Genomic DNA, 19,251 nt, shown 5'->3' with positions numbered 1-19,251 from the left:
TTCCCTAAGCACAGATTAGCATTTTTCATAAATTGTTGACTTCTTCAACTCCTTAGTACTTTTCCTGTACTAATAATAGTTAAGAATAGTGAATTTGGAGTTAGAGGACCCAGCTTGGCTAATTGTTTGATCTTTGGCAAGGTATTTCCCCTCTTTGGAGCTTAGCTTTCTTATCTGAAAAATGGGAACACTAGACTAGATCATCTTTCAGTTCCCTTCCAGTTCTAGGCTTCTATGGAACTGTTTACCTTATTTTTTTTTTTTTTTAGGATTTTGCAAGGCAAATGGGGTTAAGTGGCTTGCCCAAGGCCACACAGCTAGGTCTGAGACCGGATTTGAACCCAGGTACTTCTGACTCCAGGGCCAGTGCTTTATCCACTGCGCTACCTAGCCACCCCATGTTTACCCTAATTTGTGAAATTTATGTTGTGATCTGTCCAAAATCAAATGAGAAAATGACAGATCAGTTGTTGAACTGACAACTGTTAAGACAGGTGATAAATCTTAGTGGGGACAAAAAACAGAGTTAGTAGTCATAAAGAAGAGGGAAAGATGGAATTATAAAATATTATAATAAGAAAAAGGAATTTTGAAGGTTACTATCAAGGAAATGAAGCACTTGTGGGTGATGGCAGGACCAAGGTTATGACTGTTTCTGGGTGCAGTGAGATGGAATATATTAGTAGGTCATACATATTGGGTAGATTGAGGAACTAGGAAGTTAAGGTATTTGAGGGTGTGTGTCTATTTGGACATACATGTATATATAAACACATATGCTCATATTAGATATGTGTATGTGCATATGTTTATAGAGTCTCCTAATTTGAGGGTATGAGTCAGTGTGGAGAGAAAGACGAAGTCAGGCACTGTATTCATTAAGGAAAGAAGGAGAGTATCCTGGTGGCTGTTATTTAAAATCCAACAGAATCCAGGTTAGGTAATAAATTTAAATAGTTTGAAGCTCAAAGGAAGAGATGGTGCTGAGTGATGATGAAAGAGGGTGAGTTTGAAAATGGCACTGGGAAGGAAGGGAAGGCTTCATAGCCAGTGACTTGAGGTAAGAGTCAAAGTTATTACTAGTGCATAAGAGGATGAGAGGTGTGGTGGCCTCAGGAAGAAACCAGTTCTCAGTGGATATCACAGAGATGGAAGACTGAGAGAGGAAGAACTTTTTATGAAAGTTAATTGTTAATTATGATGCAGATGTTCCAGAAACCCATAGTGGAAAGTATGACTAGGTCTGGAGTAGACTAATTGAGGAATAGAAATTTGGGGATGAGAAGAGGAGATTCAGAATGACTGAAATGAAGAGAGGAGCTTGCTACCCATTGAGAAATGAATTAGGGCAAAGTATCATATCCTATAATGATCTGTTGAAAGAGACCTGTATTTGGAGTGTTCAGGACTTTTCCTTTGGGTTGCCTTAGCTAGTAAAGTTGTTACATCCCGAAAGGCCTAGGAAGACTTATCTTATGGCAATATAAATAAAAATAGAATGCATAACAAAATAAAAAAAAATAGTGTAATTGGGAATTGGAGGGGCAGGGATGTTGATGAACTGTTTAGGACAGCTGAACCAAGGGTTCTGTGATTACAGGGTAGAAATTTTGATTTTGTTCCTTGTCCTATATTATGTGCTCTATATCTCCTGTGGTCTAAAACCTCATATGAGGTCTTGAAATAACTAATTGTGGATGATATTCATCAGCTGATAGAAAAAGGTTCTACATTTTTGACAGTTTTAATGACATGTCATTGTGGTTGGTGCAGCCAGGCAACCTTTCTAATAATTACTTTAGAAAGTTTTATACTATTTTTATGCACAATCTTCTCATCTACTCCCCCATGTAAAAAGTAAAAGCATTTAAAGAACCAAAGCAAGAAAATAACTGTTTGATAGCATGTGCTGTGTTCTGTCCCATAGTTCATCCATATTGGGAGAAGGGCGGTGTGTTAGTACTGCAGTTGGTTGTTTCAATTAATCTAAGTATGACTGCCTTATAACTTTTTCCTTTGTGCATTAATCTTCTGATTCTGCTCTTAATTCATCATTAGTTTATACAAACCTTACTAAATTTTCTGAATTCTTATATTCTGAAATTTTTATATTGTAATAATACAGATTATTATTTAATAATATAAATGCTATTAATAACATAGATAAATCATATTTTGTTTAGCCATTCCCAAGTTGAAGGGCACCTATTTTAATTTTGCAATCTTAAAGAAGACTTTTATGTGTGTTTTGTACACGGACTTTTTCCCTATTATCTTTTATCATCTTGCACTATATCACTTTGTATTATATCTTTGTACTATAGGCCCATTAGTTGGATAATTGTATAACAAAATATGAACAGTTTAGTAACTTTTTCTATATTGAAAAGTGTTGGTCTTTTAGAAATTTTGTGGGTTTTTTTCATCTCTGTTAAGGAAGAGTATATTCAAAAACTTGGGCTCAGATGCTCTATTCACATAAATTGTATGGATCATGAAATGGATTGTGTTACTGATGCCTTCATTATTCCTGGAATAAATCATTGCAGTCATTGAGTAGTTTTGGAGGTTGTACTTTATCATGTAATTGTGTTTTTGGATCATGAACTTACAAAGATAAAAAATTTTCTTGCAGATTCCTCCAAATAAATTACATGTTATCTGCTCAGCTTGGGATTTCAAATCTCATCTGATATTTGATTATCTTAAAGGAGAAGGCTGCATGATGGGGCAGTTTACTAAATCATTTTTTTTTTCATTTTCTGGATCTAGATGTCACTAAAAGGTTAATTCATCTTTCTTTTATTTCCTAAGACATGGGTTAAAATTTATTCTAGAACACCAGGACAAATATATTTATCGTTCACTTTCTCCTTGAGGAATGTTTGATCATTTTGTGATGCTGAATGAATTTTCATTTTGGAGATGTTAGCAGAATGCAAGTAGCCCAGGGGCAATGTCCAGTCAGACTGACAACAAATGGCTTGCTTCACAAGGCAGAATTGGCTCAGGGATTATCAGTCCTGTGTCTCCAGGAGCTTATCTTTTTTCTAGTTTCTAAAGTTAAGGAAAATGTCTTTGCTTTACTGACATTTGAATAGAGAACATTTTGCAAAACAAAATATTAATTCAACAAATATTTATTATGAAGAGCACTGAACTAGGCACTGGAGGAGAGAATACATTTTTTTAAAGTGCAGTCCTAGATAGATATAATATACAACAATAGAAAACACAGAAATGATAAATGCATCAGAGTCTTATAAAATAAATTGCTGCATGAGATCCAAAGGGGAAGGTAATTTTTGTCAGGTAGATCCTGGAAAGGATGTGGAAGAGGTGACATTTGAGCTGCATTTTAAAGTATGGTTAGGAAATCATAAGTAATGAAGAAAGAGTTTAAGAAGCCCTGAAAACTATAGGGATCAAGGCATAGAAACAAGAGAGTCCCGATCTGTTGAGGAAATACAGAGTAATCCAGTTTTGCTTTAGCCTGCAGGATGTGGAGGGTAGCAGTGGGAAGTTGTACTGAAAATCAGGGCAATACCAGATTGTGAAGGGCCACCTGTATTAGGCAGAGGGATCTGAGATCGAACTGGTGGGTGGTAGGGAGGCACTGGATGTTTTTTCAGCAGAGGACTCTGCATAAGAGATAAAATATATGTACTTTGTATGCATTAGTTTGAGGCGTGAATTGAAGAAGAAAGCTCTTTAGGAAAGCTTTTGTAATTAATGAACAAGATCATTTGAAATGAGAATGGTGGAAGTGCGAATAGAGAAGTGAGAATCAATGGGAAATATATTATGGAGAAACAGCAAACTAGATTTCTAACTGGAGAGCTGAGGTTATGTTTAGAAATGGACTTCTCTCTCTTTTGCCTTATTTCCTTACTTAGGTTTCAGGCTTGATGTTTCAATTTTACTGGAACACTGACTTTGGTGCTGGTTGTAATCTTAAGCTCTACAGCCAGAGTGTAGGACTTGAGGGAATGCTTTCTATTCTTGTTTTGTTTTTGGTTTTGTTTTGTTTTTTTTGTTTGTTTGTTTGTTTTTGGTCACTAGTGTCCTTTATAGTGCACATAAGATTTGGCCTAATTCTATCCTACTTATTCAAAACAGACACCTTTATACTATGTCCCTGTAGGTCATTAAAAATGATTTTCATCTTTTAACTGTTTTCTTTCACATCCCCAATATTTCCCTTTCATTCTATAGTTCTCTCTTAAGAGGGAGTACATGCAACATAGAGTTTATATTTGGTACCTTAGACTACCTGAATTCTCCCACCATCTGCAATCCCCTCCAAAGCTTTTCTAAAAATTCTTTATTTTCTTGGCATACTTAGCCAAATGCACTCACTATCCTGGACTCTTCTTCTTTTGTCTTTATTCATATGCTGCTTCATTCATGGAAATGGATAGAGCTGTCCAGAGTAGAGACTCCCTTGGCTCTCCACTTTCTAAATTTTTGCCTTTCATATGAATTTATTATGACTAAAGACCAAACTCTGGCTAGTGGCCACCTAATAGGAGAACAGTTAGCAAATTCATGAATTGTTCTATTTATTTTGTTCCCTAAGCTAGTTGTTTAAGTGAAGACTTGTACATTAACATGGTTGTCATGTGGATGTTTTTTCTGAGTTTTGATGTATGAGACATGAAATTCCAATATGCTTGGATGAATGTATAGAATAGTTCCAACTTGTTAAGTGTCCTTTTCATATTTGCATCCATTCATTGGTAGTTTATTTCTTGACTGTCCTTTTGCATTTTTCTCAGTCCATACATTTGTGTCAGAATTGCTTTTCTAAGATTTAAACCGTTAAAGGGCATGACCTAAGTCTTTCTGAATTATTCTAAAGTGCCTATCAAAGTATCACATGTAGATAGACTTTTTTTGTTGTCCTTTAAAAAATATTACCTTAAAATGACTGAATCTTAATTTTCTCTCCTTTCTACCTTCTCCCCCCCCCATAAGGAGAGAGAGAGAGAGAGAGAGAGAGAGAGAGAGAGAGAGAGAGAGAGAGAGAGAGAGAGAAAATGTTGTTACAGACAGGCTAACCAAATTCTAGAACTGACTGGCCCTGTCAAAAATGTGTTTCATTCTATATGTTGAACTATTTCTCCAAGGAGGTAGTTAGCAAAAGGCTCTTATCTTTGTTATTCTTGAATTGTGATTAGTCTTGGTGTTGATGCTTTTTGCCAATGGGAAGAAAACCCTTTACTTCCAGTACTTTGCCTCTACAAAAAGAACCACTATAAACTGCTTTGTATTTTTGAATCCTTCTCTTTTTTTGTTTATTTTGTTAGTGAAATAGACCTAACCGTGCTATTTATAGGTCAACACAGTTGCATTTTTGTACAGGTTTGTTATAGGGTTATAACTTTTACACTTAGTTCCTACAGAAAAAGGGCTTAGTTGCAAAACCTTTTGGGAGCTGTGGAAAACTACCTGGAAAAAAAGGGAGGAGTTAAAATGTGTGGAATGGGAAGAGATTTTTTTTTTCTTTTCTTTGATATTTATTCTCATTTTGTACAAATAATTTTTTTATACATTAAATAAAATATTCTTGTTTAAGAGTAAACAAAATACCCCCTCCCCCCAAAAATATAGACTCACTTGAGCCATAAGGTAAAGGGGAGAGAGAAAAATTAAAATTAAAATTAAAAAAATAATAGTAATAATTGTAGGTATGGCCAGGTGGCACAGTGGATGGAGCACCAGCCCTGGAGCCAGGAGCACCCGAGCACACTTCTGGCCCTGTACACCCAATAATCGCCCAACTGTGTGATATGCAAGCTACCCCAACCCCACTGCTCTGCAAAATCCAAAAAAAAAGAAAAAATAAGACCCAAAATAAAATAGTAATAATAGTAATGGCGGTTGGGTGGCAAACAGAGCACTGGCCCTTGAGCCAGGAGTACCTGGGTCCAAATCTGGCCTTGGACACCCAATGATCACCCTGATATGCAACCCCAGGTGGGCCATCCAGCCCCATTTGCCCTGCACCCCACCTCCAAAAATAATAATAATAAAAAATGTGCTTCAGTCTGTGTTCTAACACCACCAACTCTGTCGCGGTGGATCATATTCTTTATGATAAGTCCATCACAAAAGTTACTTCCATATTTTTCCACCCTTGCCATTGCTGATCGCAACTCCCTCCTTTCTTATTTCTCCACTACCATGTACTGTATCTTCTCTCTCTCCTTTCACTCTGACTCTGCTGTAGGGTTGCTGAGTGGCGCAGCAGACAGATCCCTGGTCCTGGGGCCAAGAGGCCCCGAGCCCCCATACCACCCCTTAGGCCCAGCATCCACCTGGCCCTGTGGTCCTGGACAGGCCATCCAATCCCAGCCCCTTGCAAGATGTAAAAAAGAAAATGTGTTATATCTGACCATTCTCCCACCATGGTCCATCCTCTCCTCCATCACTCACATCACCCCCCTTCCCCCTGTCCCCTTCTCTCCTTCTTACTCCAGATGTCTATACCCCATTGAGTATATTTGCTCTTTCCTCTCCTAGCCACCTCTGATGAAAGCAAAGATTCCCTCATTCCCCCTTGCCTTCCTCCTTCCATATCATTGCAATAGCTCATTGTAATAAAGAAAAATCTTATTATATGAAATATCTTGGCCTATTCCACCTCTCCTTTCTCTTACTCCCATTACATTTCCCTTTTAGTCATTGACTCCATTTTTATAATATTTTATATCTTCAAATTCAGCTCTCTCCTGTGCTTCATCTATAAAAGCTCCTTCTACCTGCTCTTTTAATTGATAAGGTTTATATGAGTATTATCAGTGTCATTTTTCTATACAGGAATACATGCAGTTCATCATCATTAAGTCCCTCATATTTTCCCCTTCTCCTCCAATCTCTATGCTTCACCTGAGTCCTGTATTTGAAGATCAAACCTTCTGTTCAGCTCTGGCCATTCCACCAGGAAGAATTGAAATTCCCCTGGTTCATTGAAAGTCCATCTTTTTCCCTGGAAGAGGACATTCAGCCTTGCTGGGTAGTTGATTCTTGGTTACATTTTAAGCTCTTTTGCCTTCCGGTGTATTATAGTCCAAGCCCTATGAGCTTCCAATGTAGTTGCTGCTAAGTCCTGTGTGATCCTGACTGCAGCTTCATGATATTTGAATTGTGTCTTTCTGGCTGCGTGTAACATTTTCTCTTTGACTTGGGAGTTCTGGAATTTGGCTATAATATTCCTGGGGGTTGTTTTTTGGATCTCTTTCTCAGGGGAGATTGGTGAATTCTCCCCATTTCTATTTTGCCCTCTGCTTCTAGGATATCAGGGCAATTTTCCTGTAGTAATTCTTTGAAAATGATGTCAAGGCTCTTTTCCTGATCATGACTTTCAGGTATTCCAATAATTTTTAAATTATCTTTCCTAAATCTGTTTTCCATATCAGTTGTTTTTTCAATGAGATGTTTCATACTTTCTTCTAATTTTTCATTCTTTTGGTTTTGAAGTATTGATTCCTGATTTCTGTTAAATTCATCAATCTCCCTGAGTTCTATTCTTTGTCTGAAGGATTTGTTTTCCTCAGAGAGTTTTCTTATCTCTTTTTCCATCTGGCCAATTCTACATTTTAAAGCATTCTCCTCAATAACTTTTTGAACTGTTTTATCCATTTGACCTAAGCTGGTTTTTAGCATGCTATTTTCTTCAGCATTGTTTTGTATTTCCTTGACTAAGCTGCTGACTTCATTTTCATGTTTTTCCTGCATCTCTTTCATTTCTTTTCCCACTTTTTCTTCTAACTCCCCCATTTGATTTTCAAAGTCTTTTTTGAGCTCTGTCATAGCCTGAGCCCAATTTCTGTTTTTCTTGGAGTCTTTAGGTGTAGGAGCTTGTGCTTCCTCATCTTCAGACTGAGTGTTTTGATCCTTCTTGGGCTCAGGCAAAATATTTCTCAATGGTGTTCCTGTTTTTTCTCTGCTTACTCATTTTCCCAGTCTAAGCCTGTTTTTGGGGTGCTTCCTGAGCTTTTGGGCCACTCCCACAGGGATCTCAGTGTATGAGGCTCTGTCCTCCCTCCTGGTCTGTGAATAACCATAAGTGCCCCCCTCTGCCACGGGGCTGAGGTGGGGGGGCCCTGCTGTTCTATGGGGGGCCTAGACTGCGATCAGGATCAGAATGTGGTCAGAGCCCCAGAGTCCTCTTTCAGGGGCAGAGGACCGAGCTCGGCAGTCTCTCTCTTTTCTCCCTAGGCTCAACACACTTATGCCCTGGGGGCTCCTGTTTACTAGCTTCTGCTTCTTGTTCCTGGATCTCGGCTGCCCCTGGACCAAGCTGCTGGCTGTGTGCTCTGAGGGCTGGGCTCCACGTGCTCGCTCTGGCAGAGGTCCTCCCGCTGTTCCCCCAAATTGTGCCCAGTGCTCCCCAGGGTGCAGCTCAGGAGACTCCCCTGCTGCTGTGAGCTGGGGCTCCCAGTGCCTTGGGGCTGTCTCCAGGAGGCGGAAGTTCTTTTGCCCTGGTGGGCCACCCCTCTGGCAGGCCGCCCCTCGAACCCCAGGGAGCAGAGTCTTTCTGCTCTTTTCCAGGTTACCTTGAATAGGAGAACTGCCTCACTGGGTCTCTCTGTGGGTTCTGTCTCTCAAAAATTTAATTAGAGTCCTTAGTTTAGAAGTTTTATGAGAGAGTGCCTAAGACAGGATCCTCTCTTGTTGCCATCTTGGCTCCGCGCCCATAGGAAGAGGTTATTGGAGGGAATTGATATCAGGAAGCTAAGACCAAAGCTGCCTGTTGGGGACCCTACCTTTTTCAGGCTTTGCTTCACTCCCTTCTATATAATTGATGATGTGGTGACACTGACCTTTTTGCTTTTCTTTACATGTCGCATTCCATCTCCTCCTTACTTTTCATTAACTATCCCCCATGACTAGAATGCAGTCTCTTCTGTTCTCTGTCTTATAGTTTCCCTGGAATATTTCAAGACTCAATTCAAATCATCACTTCTGCAAGAGGCCTTTCCCATTCTTCATCAGAGCTATTGTCTCCCTGTGAGGTTGCTTACAATTTATCCTGTGTATATATGTAATTGTTTCATATCTTTCTTTCTTTCATTTTGGTAAATCTTTAGGACTTAGTACAGTGTTTTCCTCATAGTAAGTCCTGTATAAATGTTTGTCATTTTGGGTTTTTGATTTGAGAGTTCTAAATAGCTTTTTAGAATGACTGGTCTAATTCACAGCTCTTACAGTAGCAGTGAAATCATGTGCCTCTTTTCTATTAGCCTTTCCAACATTTATAATTTTCATTTTTTTTTTTATCAATGTTGCCTCTCTGAAGGATGTAAGGAAGAACCTCAGAATTGCATCAAATGAATGCTTTACAAATTACTTTTTGGCAAGGTATTTTTCCCCATCTCCTTCATTCATGATGTTGGAAAACTATTAGCTTGTAACTGGTTTTCTTTCCCTTTTCCTTTCCCAGGTCTCAGCAGTAGATTCTTTAGAGGGCCCTCTTCTTCAGGTAGAAGGGCTGAGTGACCTGAGACTGGAGCTTCACAGCAAGAAGATGAATCTTCATCTAGTTCTCATCGATGAGTTGCATCGGCACCTGTACATCAAATCAACTAGCCGAGTTGGACAACGAAATAAGGAAAAAGGAAGAATGAGGTTGGTTTCAAAATAGTTCCCTCAAAACCTAATATCACAACTCTTAGGTTCTCTGAAACATTCTATTTTCTACAACTATTTATGTTTTCTTTTGAATTTTCCTTTACTGCACTGATTTCCTCCCATTACATTGTTGCACAACAATTGTGCCATAATATTCATGGAGACACCATATACATAGATGTATATGGTGTCTGCCTTACCAAACTCTACATTCATGACTTCGATTTTAGGGAGTGTTCTGAGAACAATAGGAAAGATGGCTGAGATTAAATATTCATAGGCACTTCTTTTCTTTTTGAAAAAGTAACTTGTATGGGGAATAGAAGAACAGGATGTTTGGTTCCCAGTTCCAGTGTTTATCTTGGGAAGGCTCTTCAATTAGGAAATGCATTGAACTCTAAGGGAGCCTCAAAATACTGGTTGCTTTAGGACAACATTGAGCTTTAGGAAACTTTACTTTGGATGTAGTTTAGGAATCATCTTAAGAATAGATCTTCCTCCCATTTTTGTGTTGGTTTTATCACAGTATTTAAGATGTGCATAATAGGAAATGATATTTCAAGAGGGGTTTACTTCATTTCATTATATTTGCAGTAGAGAATTAACTTTATCCTTATGTCATCTCATCTTCTCTATGGAGGCTCTTGGGTAGCTGGAGTTTCAAACCTTGTGTCAGTTTCTATCTGACCTGACTTCCTGTAGAAAGAAGTCAACTTTTTTCTTTTGTTTTGAATTTAAGGCTCTATTCTGTATTCTGAACCTATTTCCCAAATGATCTTTCCATATTGAAGATTTAATGCTTTACCTCAGTATCTGTTCTCCAGGTATTAAGTCCATCATCTTCTCTGTTATCTTTTGGTTTGAACTTTGGTTTGAACTTTTGGTTTGAACTTCCTGTCATCTATTTTTCTTGATTCTGTTTGTCTCTCATTTTTGTTTTCCTTTTCTTTTTAATTCCTGCGCTTTTATCTTTAATCCATCATTCTAACCCATGGCTCTTTATTTTTCTTTCTTTCATTCTTTCAGCAATACTTTTCATCTTGGAAGATCACTTCAATCCTGGAAATCACACTTTGGAAATAACCCCCAACCCCCATCTCCCCAGCAACTCATCCCCTTCCTTTGAATGGAGGGCTCCTCTTAGAACCCCCATTTAAGGTGGGTGTCCATATTGAGCTCCAGAATTTTCATGCCTCAGAGTCAGTACTTTTCTTTTTCAGTGCCAAAAAGGCTTCCTTTTTACATGTTGTCTTCCATCGTTAAAACGTAAACTCCTTAATGGCAAGGACTCTTTCCTTTACATTCTATTTGTGTTTCCAATACTTCGCACAGTTTTTCTTGACACCCAGCTAATCTTGTTGACTGGTTGTCAAAAACAACTATTTCTTAAATCCTTATATGAGGAGAGAACTGTCTTATGTGATAGAAGAGAAGTTTAAAAATTAAGTAAAATGTAATTTCCTAATTACCTTGGAGTTTGCATTCCTAGTATATATCACATAGAGAAGTAATTATACTATAATAACGGGTGTAGAAGAGGTATAAAAAAGTGCTCTGTGAGATTCAGAGGAAAGGAGTATTCTTACCAGATAAGGGATAAAGGAAAGTTTCATGAAGAGATGATGTTCAAGATATAATATAGTGAGCATGCATCACTGTATAATAGCCTGACATTCTCTCCTTCCTTAGTTGATCCTCTTCCAGCACTTCACAACTCATCTAAAATGCAGGCTCTCAGTGCAGTTGGAGTAGTGTGATGAATATATAGTGGTAGGCTTTGCATTACCTTATGGAGGAATTTTTTTTTCACCATCATTTCAGATGTTACTCCTCATTGTTAAAAGATTTATACCTAAATACCTGCTCACTGCCATTGCTTTTTAGTAATCATCCTTCCATCCCTGCTCATAGTCAAACTGTAATTTTTTGCACTGTTGGACTTACCAAGTGAAGTAAATTTTTTTGATGAAAGAAAAACACTTCTGATAAGCTGTGAAGGCTTATAAACCTCCTTGTTAGAGTACACTTATCTGTGGTTATGACCCAGATGCATTAAAACAAATTCCTTAAAATTAAACCTCTGATAGCAGCAGCTACTTAGATTGGTAATAACCAGAAAGTTTTGAAATTTTTGTATGTATATTAATTTACTATATTTCCTCTTTTCACCTGTGGTTTTTGTTACCTTTGTAATTAAAACTAATAAGCCTCATTTAGTCAGAATTGTGTAAGAGCAGCTTTGCTAGCTTCTTTTTCCCTATTGGCTAGGAATTATGAAATTGCTATTTCCAGGAGGTGGTCTTTGTGTCTTAAGTAAGTCTAAAGGAATTTAGTTTAGACATGAAATAGTATATGCTTAAAAATAAAAATAACTATAACCAATCAATAATGCTTGCAAAATGGCATATTTTGAGAACTGCTGGCCATTAGAATTCCTTTTACCCCAGTGAAGCAGTAATATCATTTTTATTTTGTTTTTAATACTTTGATAGCTTTTCTCTGAAACATTAAAAATCTCTTTATGGATATTAATTAATCCATTTTCACCTTTCCCTGTAATGTATGAAGAGGAGAGGTGATATTATGCTATTAAGCCCAGATGGAAATTGAGGCACAGTATATTGAAAGAAACTCTTGGGGAGCCTCACTGCCTTCACCCTGTCCTCTTTGGGACAATCCCTTTTTGTTTCCTGATAATTCAGGGACATGGATGAGACTTTTTCTCTTGAACTCTTTAAAACAAATCTACCAATTAAAAAATCCTATACAGAACTACTTGCCTTTGGGTCAGTGTTCACAGAGGAGAAAATTGAAGCCTATGGGAAAAATTTCAGAGAGAAGGAGAGATAGATATGAGCACATGAAGATAGTTTTGAAGCAAATTGGCTTTTCCCTTCCTGGCACCTATGATTATGTCTGCAGGTCAGATTGCTTTAAAATTATGATAGAGATTCAGTGTTCTATATATAACTTAAATATCTTTTAAAGTTATGATTGGAATATATGTAGATTTTAACTTTTTATGTGAAATTATTTTTATATCTGTAGATATTACAAAAATTTGTGTTGTATTTAGATGTAAGGTATAGATAATTAGAATACATATAGATAGATAGATAGATAGATATAGATATAGATATAGGTATAGATATACACAATTTATCCTACATTGGCAATATGTTCTGATTGGGATTATGGAGGTGACCCAAGTTCTTGAGAAATGCCAGCTCAGGTAGACCTCATAAATTAGAAAAGTTTTAATTCAGGCTTTAAGCAGTTTATTGTGTATCTTTTGTCCATAAAACTCATTTCTACAAGTTTGGTCACCAGGTAATGAATTTTTTGACCATAGTAGCACAGTAAAGTCTGCTGTGTTGAAAGGTTTGCAATCTCATCTACCTGCCTCTGTAAAGAGGACTGAATTAGAAGAAAGCACTGATCTCTTTTAATTAAATAAGTCATATCTACCCATATATGCATTTATTTATGTAAACATTATATATAATGCATATGAATTTTTATGTATATATGGGTTTGTGTATACATTTATATTTGCAAATATATAATGTTTATATATATATATATATATTTGTATATATGTTTATAGTTTGTATGTAATGCTCATTTCCTGGGCATCATCATGTAATGATGTATTCCACAAAACTGAGTATTCTTTATAACTGATATTTCCCCCTTTATGCATCAAAATTTATTTATATATGTTTACCATTAATAGTGAAAATTTGTATACCCCCTCCCCTCTGCCTTCTTAGAATATATTCAATCTACTTTAACCTTTTTAGTTTTTAATTATTCTGAGTCATTATTTTGAATACCAGTGGTTGTGGTTGGTATTAATGCTACCTTAAAATAGTGGTACTTGATTTTTATTGTTCTTTGAACCCTGTTGAACAACAGCAACAATTATGTAAAGATTTCCCAGGGTAATTTAATAAACTACTTAGGATAATATTCTTTCAGAATTATTCATTATTTACCACAACTACAACAATAACTTTTGCCTCTTCAGCTCTGAATTAAAGTTTGCATTAAATAATTATTATAAAATTGTATTCTTCCTATAATTATGAAATCTATGCAATTATAAGCTCAAATTAGAAAATAATTACTAATATTTTATTTGAGATATTCTTAAAGAATAAATTTGATGTTATCTTTAAGACTTCATCTTAACTTTTTCTGACAAATTTTGTTGAATATAAATAACATTTTAAATGAAATAAGTTGCAACTTGGAAGATGTTTAATATTCTACAATCACATAGAAACTTTATTTCAATGTTGATTTTTTTGGAATTTATACAAAGGTTTCCAGTATTTGATGGAACGCCAGATAACATAGATTTAAATTTGATTCCATGTTGAGTTTATTTCTCTATTTTGATTTAAAAAAAATAAAGTGAAAATCCTTACTCACGTAAATATTTGGAAAATGGTATAGAGTTTTCTAAGCTCTCCTGCTGAGTGAAATAGAATTTAATTTTTAAAATTTTATGTGCCCAACCAATTGGGAAAATGAATAATAGCATAAAATAGCATAAAAAATAGCATAAAATAGTTGGTTTTCTATTGGTTAATGACAAACATAGTGTTAAATGATAAATATAGACTTCAGTTGGTTGATTTCTAACAAAGTTTATCTATAATTTAACCTTTTTTTAAAGAAATAATTTCTTTAGTTATGACTTTTTCTCTTCTAACACTGGCACACTGGCTACATTCTTATGGAAAGTATTCTGTACTACCAAACAGTGTTGTCAGCGGTTTCATTTGAAAATGTATCAGATATGGGGCGGCTAGGTGGCTCAGTGGATAAAGCACCAGCCTTGGAGTCAGGAGTACCTGGGTTCAAATCCGGTCTTAGACACTTAATAATTACCTAGCTGTGTGGCCTTGGGCAAGCCACTTAACCCCATTTGCCTTGCAAAAACCTAAAAAAAAAAAAAGAAAGAAAAAAAGAAGAAAATGTATCAGATAAAAAAAATCAGAAAAATGGTCTTATTAATTGCAATGAGGCGTCACCAGCTTCATTTCAGCAAAGCTTTTGTGATAGTCCATGAAGATTTCAAGGTGGCTTATGATGCATGTGTCCAGATCTTGATGCTACCAAATTGAAATGTTGATAGCATCTTGATCAACTTTTGATTCTGCAGCTGATGAGGTCTCATTAGAGGGTAGCAGAGGGTTAGGAAGAAGAGTGCCTGCTCTGATCCAGTGTCTGGGACACCCACCAGGCTGGCACGGCTGTCTGCATATCTGACCCTTGTGGATGTTTGGAAGCTTTTTTATGACAGGGTGGCAACTGTAAGAGCATGTTGCCCTTAGAAGTGGACAGAGTTGAAACTAGTCACGGCGTGGGTGCTCATATCACTGTACACATCCTCATGTATATTTGGAATGTTCCAGAAACAAGCCTAGAGTGTCTCAAATATACATATTTGTCATTATAGAAGAAAACTATGTTTGTAACATAAATGTGCAGCTATTGATTGCTTGAGGTGCCATTAAAGAATTTTTACTGTGAACCCCTCATACCATTGTTGAAACAACTAAGTGACTACCTCTGCCCTGTCTGTAGCTATTTATCCCTGCACCAGATGTCCCTGGTCAGCTGAGTTTTCTGTGCTTTTGTATTTGTTTTAGACATTCCTCATCTCAGCTACCCTATATATCTATTTCTCCTACTCTGTTTCTTACCTAATTTAATACTTTAATCCATAATAGGTTGGGAAATCAAATAAGAAAGCTTTTTTTTAAGTGTCTGAGATAATAGTAAATGGGCCCTGACTCTTTTCTTGTTAGAGTAGATGAGCTATAGTACATAGATATTTGTTATTTTGTCCTCTTACTTCCTGTCTTCTAGAATGTTGAAGCTTTAGATAATGTTCCTTCAGATAAATGATACTGTATTCACTGATATACATTCTTGTAAGTATTTGCATGATTTGGAAAGCTCTATTTTCATATTCTTCAAAGAGCTGTATGGGTATCTTATGATGGTTGAACATATTTTTGTAAATATGAAATTACTTTAGAATAGTGTCTCCCCACACCTCACTTTTAATTATATATTTATTGAGGGTTGGGTGAGGAAAGGATTCATTTTTAGATACTTAAATTTCCTTTGATTTCCCATGAACCATGAGAACTTTGTCGAATAGCTGTCATTATGTAAATTCTTCTTGGTGATATATCTAGGGCCAGTCTTTTGAAAAGTTTTTACTTCACAAAAATAATGAAAAAATGCAAGGAAAATGGGAGAGTAATAAAAGAGGACAAGAGATGAGGGGAAAGCAAAAGGAGAGAGGTTGAAAAATAGAGAAGAAAGATGAAGAAAGGTTAGGCAATTCAGTGTATTACTTGACTTAGTTAAGTCTAATAGACAACTGTATCTGAGTCTCCAACTCTTGCTATTTTTTAAAGTCATATTTTCTTTAATATACCTGACACAAAGTAGACTCTTGAATGATTAATTGATTGATTACTGGATTCCAAGTTGCAGCTCTATATATACTATCTTCTCTTGAGAGATCATTATGTATATTTTTCGGTATATCATTCATAAAAGTGATATGTAATACATTGGACCCTTCCTTTATTATTATTGTTATTATTATTATTATTGTTATTAATTTTTATAAAATTAGATTTTTCATTGAAGAAATTGTGCCACCTATTTGCTAGCTATCATTTTGGATGCATAACTGACCAGTCTTCTTTTTAGGTTATTCATATCTTTAATAATAGCATATGCTTACAGGTTGTCACTGGTAACATGATACAGCCCACTCATAACCACTGTGCATCTTTCCATTGTTGTTGGAACTATTTTCCAGGTTACTTTTTCTTACATCTAAGTGTTCTGTGATTACTGTCTCAAAGCTGAGATTTTTTTTAAATTACATAATTGGTATTATATGGGTTTTTTCAACAGCAAGTGGTTTGTGATCATGGATAACACTGCCTTTTCCCAAATTTGATTTAATATTCTTTTTGTTAGTTCAGTAGATTAATTTAGCAGTCTTTTCCAGCTATGTGTCATAGTTTGAGCCAAATTGACTTTTTTACTCCCTTTATTTTCTTGAGGTTCTTGGTTGTTCAGCCTAGCTTTTTTCTTTTCACTTTCATTGAAGTTGTTTGTAGTACTCTGGGCTTTAGTATGATTAGCACAATGTAGGCTCAACAAGATCACATATAGATCAAACTATTAGGGTACCCAATTTCTTCACAATACTGATCTCCTCTGGTGCTAGAATCCTTGGGGGGGGGGTAAGAAAGGAGTTGGACTTTGCTGTATAGTTAAATACCTTTACCATTTCCTCTCCTGGGAAAATTTTGTTACCTACAAACCAAACTCTCAGAATGTACTTTTTGTTACGAAGTAAACAAATCTCCAGTTTCTCTGCTTTGACTAACATATATAAATGCAGTGTTTTGTGGCTTATAAAATGTGTATATCTATATCTATATCTATCTATCTGTCTGTCTGTCTATCTATCTATCTATCTATCTATCTATCTATCTATATTGTGAAGTCCAGCAAAACCCCCTGCCTAGCAAGCACAGGAAACAGAAACAAGTATTTTTTTATGGTCCAGGTACTGTGCTCAGTGCTTTGCAAATAATATCTCATTTTATTCCCACAAAAGCCCTGGGGGGGGGTTACTAATATTACCTCCACTTTACAGTTGAGGAAACTGAGGCAGGTCACATGGCTAGTATGTGTCTAAGACTGCTTTTGAATTGACATCTTCCTGACTCCAGGTCTATTGTCATATCTGCTAAACCTGAATCACCTAGCTACTTCCTTGGCAGAGTAGAAAGTCAGCCATTTAAATAATAAAGGTTGGGGGGCAGCTAGGTGAGGTAGTGGATAGAATACCTGCCCTGGAGTCAGGAGGACCTGAGTTCAAATGTGGCCTCAGACACTTAATAATTACCTAGCTGTGTGGCCTTGGGCAAGTTGCCTAACCCCATTGCTTTGCAAATAAATAAATAAAGGTTGGGTTTCTTAGGAAAAGGAGAATAGAATTTGTATGGACTGAACATTGACTTAATTGTATGGGTAAAGAGGGCCTTTTTTAAGAGAGAAGGGTTTGGTGCCCAGAGTTGGGAAGAATGACTTGTGTAAAGAGCAACAGTGACAGAAAAACTGAGAAGAGTGGCACACTTCAGGATGGGAGATAGCACTGGAGCAAGTGATGAAGTCTGATGCTTTCTGTTTCCTTGTAGCTCTCTTGTGAAAGACGCTTCCCCAGTGCCCCTGATTGATGTCACAAACATGCCTACACCTCGAAAGTTTCTAGACACTTCTCAGTTTGGTACACCTGGAAGTTCAGCCAGTAAGTATCTAATCTTCTAATTACTCAACTTTTTTTTTTAAAGTTTCTTCACATCTATTTTTTTTAATTTTCATTCTCTGTAATTAGATATGAATTATTATTCTTGACTTTGATCTCTGTGGTGATATTCCCTATATTGGTAGAAATCCATCTTAGCAAACTACAGATCATCCAAATCCAACCCATTGGTCAATATGAATTTTTTTAAGGTTTTACTGCTGGATAGGGGAAATATAGGCACAAAAATGAAACAAATTTGGTCCTGGGGCAGCTAGGTGGCGCAGTGGATAGAGCACTGGCCTTGTAGTCAGGAGTACCTGAGTTCAAATCCGGCCTCAGACACTTAATAATTACCTAGCTGTGTGGCCTTGGGCAAGCCACTTAACCCCATTGCCTTGCAAAAACTAACAAATTTGGTCCTCAAGTAGCTTATATGCTAATGAGGGAGACAACATGTGCATATAGAAATGTCTACTGAATATATACATACAATAAATGTAAAGTGATTTGGGAGCTTTTTTAGCAGTTGGGGAATCAGGAAAGGCTTCTTGTAGAAGGTGATGCTTGAGGTGATTCTTGACTCCAGGGCCGGTGCTTTATCCACTATGCCACCTAGCCTCCCTTGAGGTGATTCTTGAAGAATTATGGGATTCTAAGAGGTATAGGGTGAGGAAGGAGGGCATTCCAAGTATGATGAACACCTAGTTCAAGAGCTTGGAAGCCAGAGATTGTTAGATGTGAGGAACACCAATACATCTGGTTTACTAAAAAATTAGGTCAGAACTAGGGCCTGAGGGCTTTAATGGTCCTATTTTTTTTTTTTAGGTTTTTTGCAAGGCAAATGGGGGTTAAGTGGCTTGCCCCAGGCCACACTGCTAAATAATTATTAAGTGTCTGAGGTCTGATCTGAACTCAGATCCTCCTTAGTCCAGGGCGGGTGCTCTATCCACTGTGTCACCTAGCCGCCCCAGCCTGAGGGCTTTAAATGCCAATTCCAATTCAACAGGCATTTATGAATTATTTGGATGACCTCTTATGACAAAGAGGGTGGCTGGGGTTCTTTAAGGACAGGCCAACCTTATGCATGTTCTGGCAAGCCTTTGGCAAGCTTGAAAGCATGTAAGCATGGTCCCATGTGTTTGTTGTCTGAGAAGCAGCCAGTGGCATTCAAAGAGGCATACCTCCAAAGCGTAGATCCCCAGGTGGTACGTAGTTTTGGCCGCAGCAACTCACCAAGACTGCTGATTCAGACT

General features: G+C 36.9%; 1 protein-coding gene across 3 annotated transcripts in view; it reads left to right on the top strand.

Annotated features, from left to right (window-relative positions):
• The window catches only part of EXOC4 (exocyst complex component 4), a 914,582-nt gene that overhangs the window by 80,380 nt on the left and 814,951 nt on the right, over nucleotides 1-19,251 (top strand). For all 3 annotated transcript variants that reach the window (XM_074193663.1, XM_074193664.1, XM_074193665.1), the window contains exons 4-5: nucleotides 9,449-9,633; nucleotides 17,889-17,998. In XM_074193663.1, the coding sequence (XP_074049764.1) occupies nucleotides 9,449-9,633; nucleotides 17,889-17,998 (295 nt within the window). The remainder of the gene's footprint in view (nucleotides 1-9,448; nucleotides 9,634-17,888; nucleotides 17,999-19,251) is intronic.

Source organism: Macrotis lagotis, chromosome 7 (genome assembly GCF_037893015.1).
Source record: "Macrotis lagotis isolate mMagLag1 chromosome 7, bilby.v1.9.chrom.fasta, whole genome shotgun sequence".
NCBI classification, from domain to species: Eukaryota; Metazoa; Chordata; class Mammalia; order Peramelemorphia; family Peramelidae; genus Macrotis; species Macrotis lagotis.
Note: the sequence above shows the minus strand (reverse complement) of the source record. Positions and strands in the feature narration are given on the sequence as shown.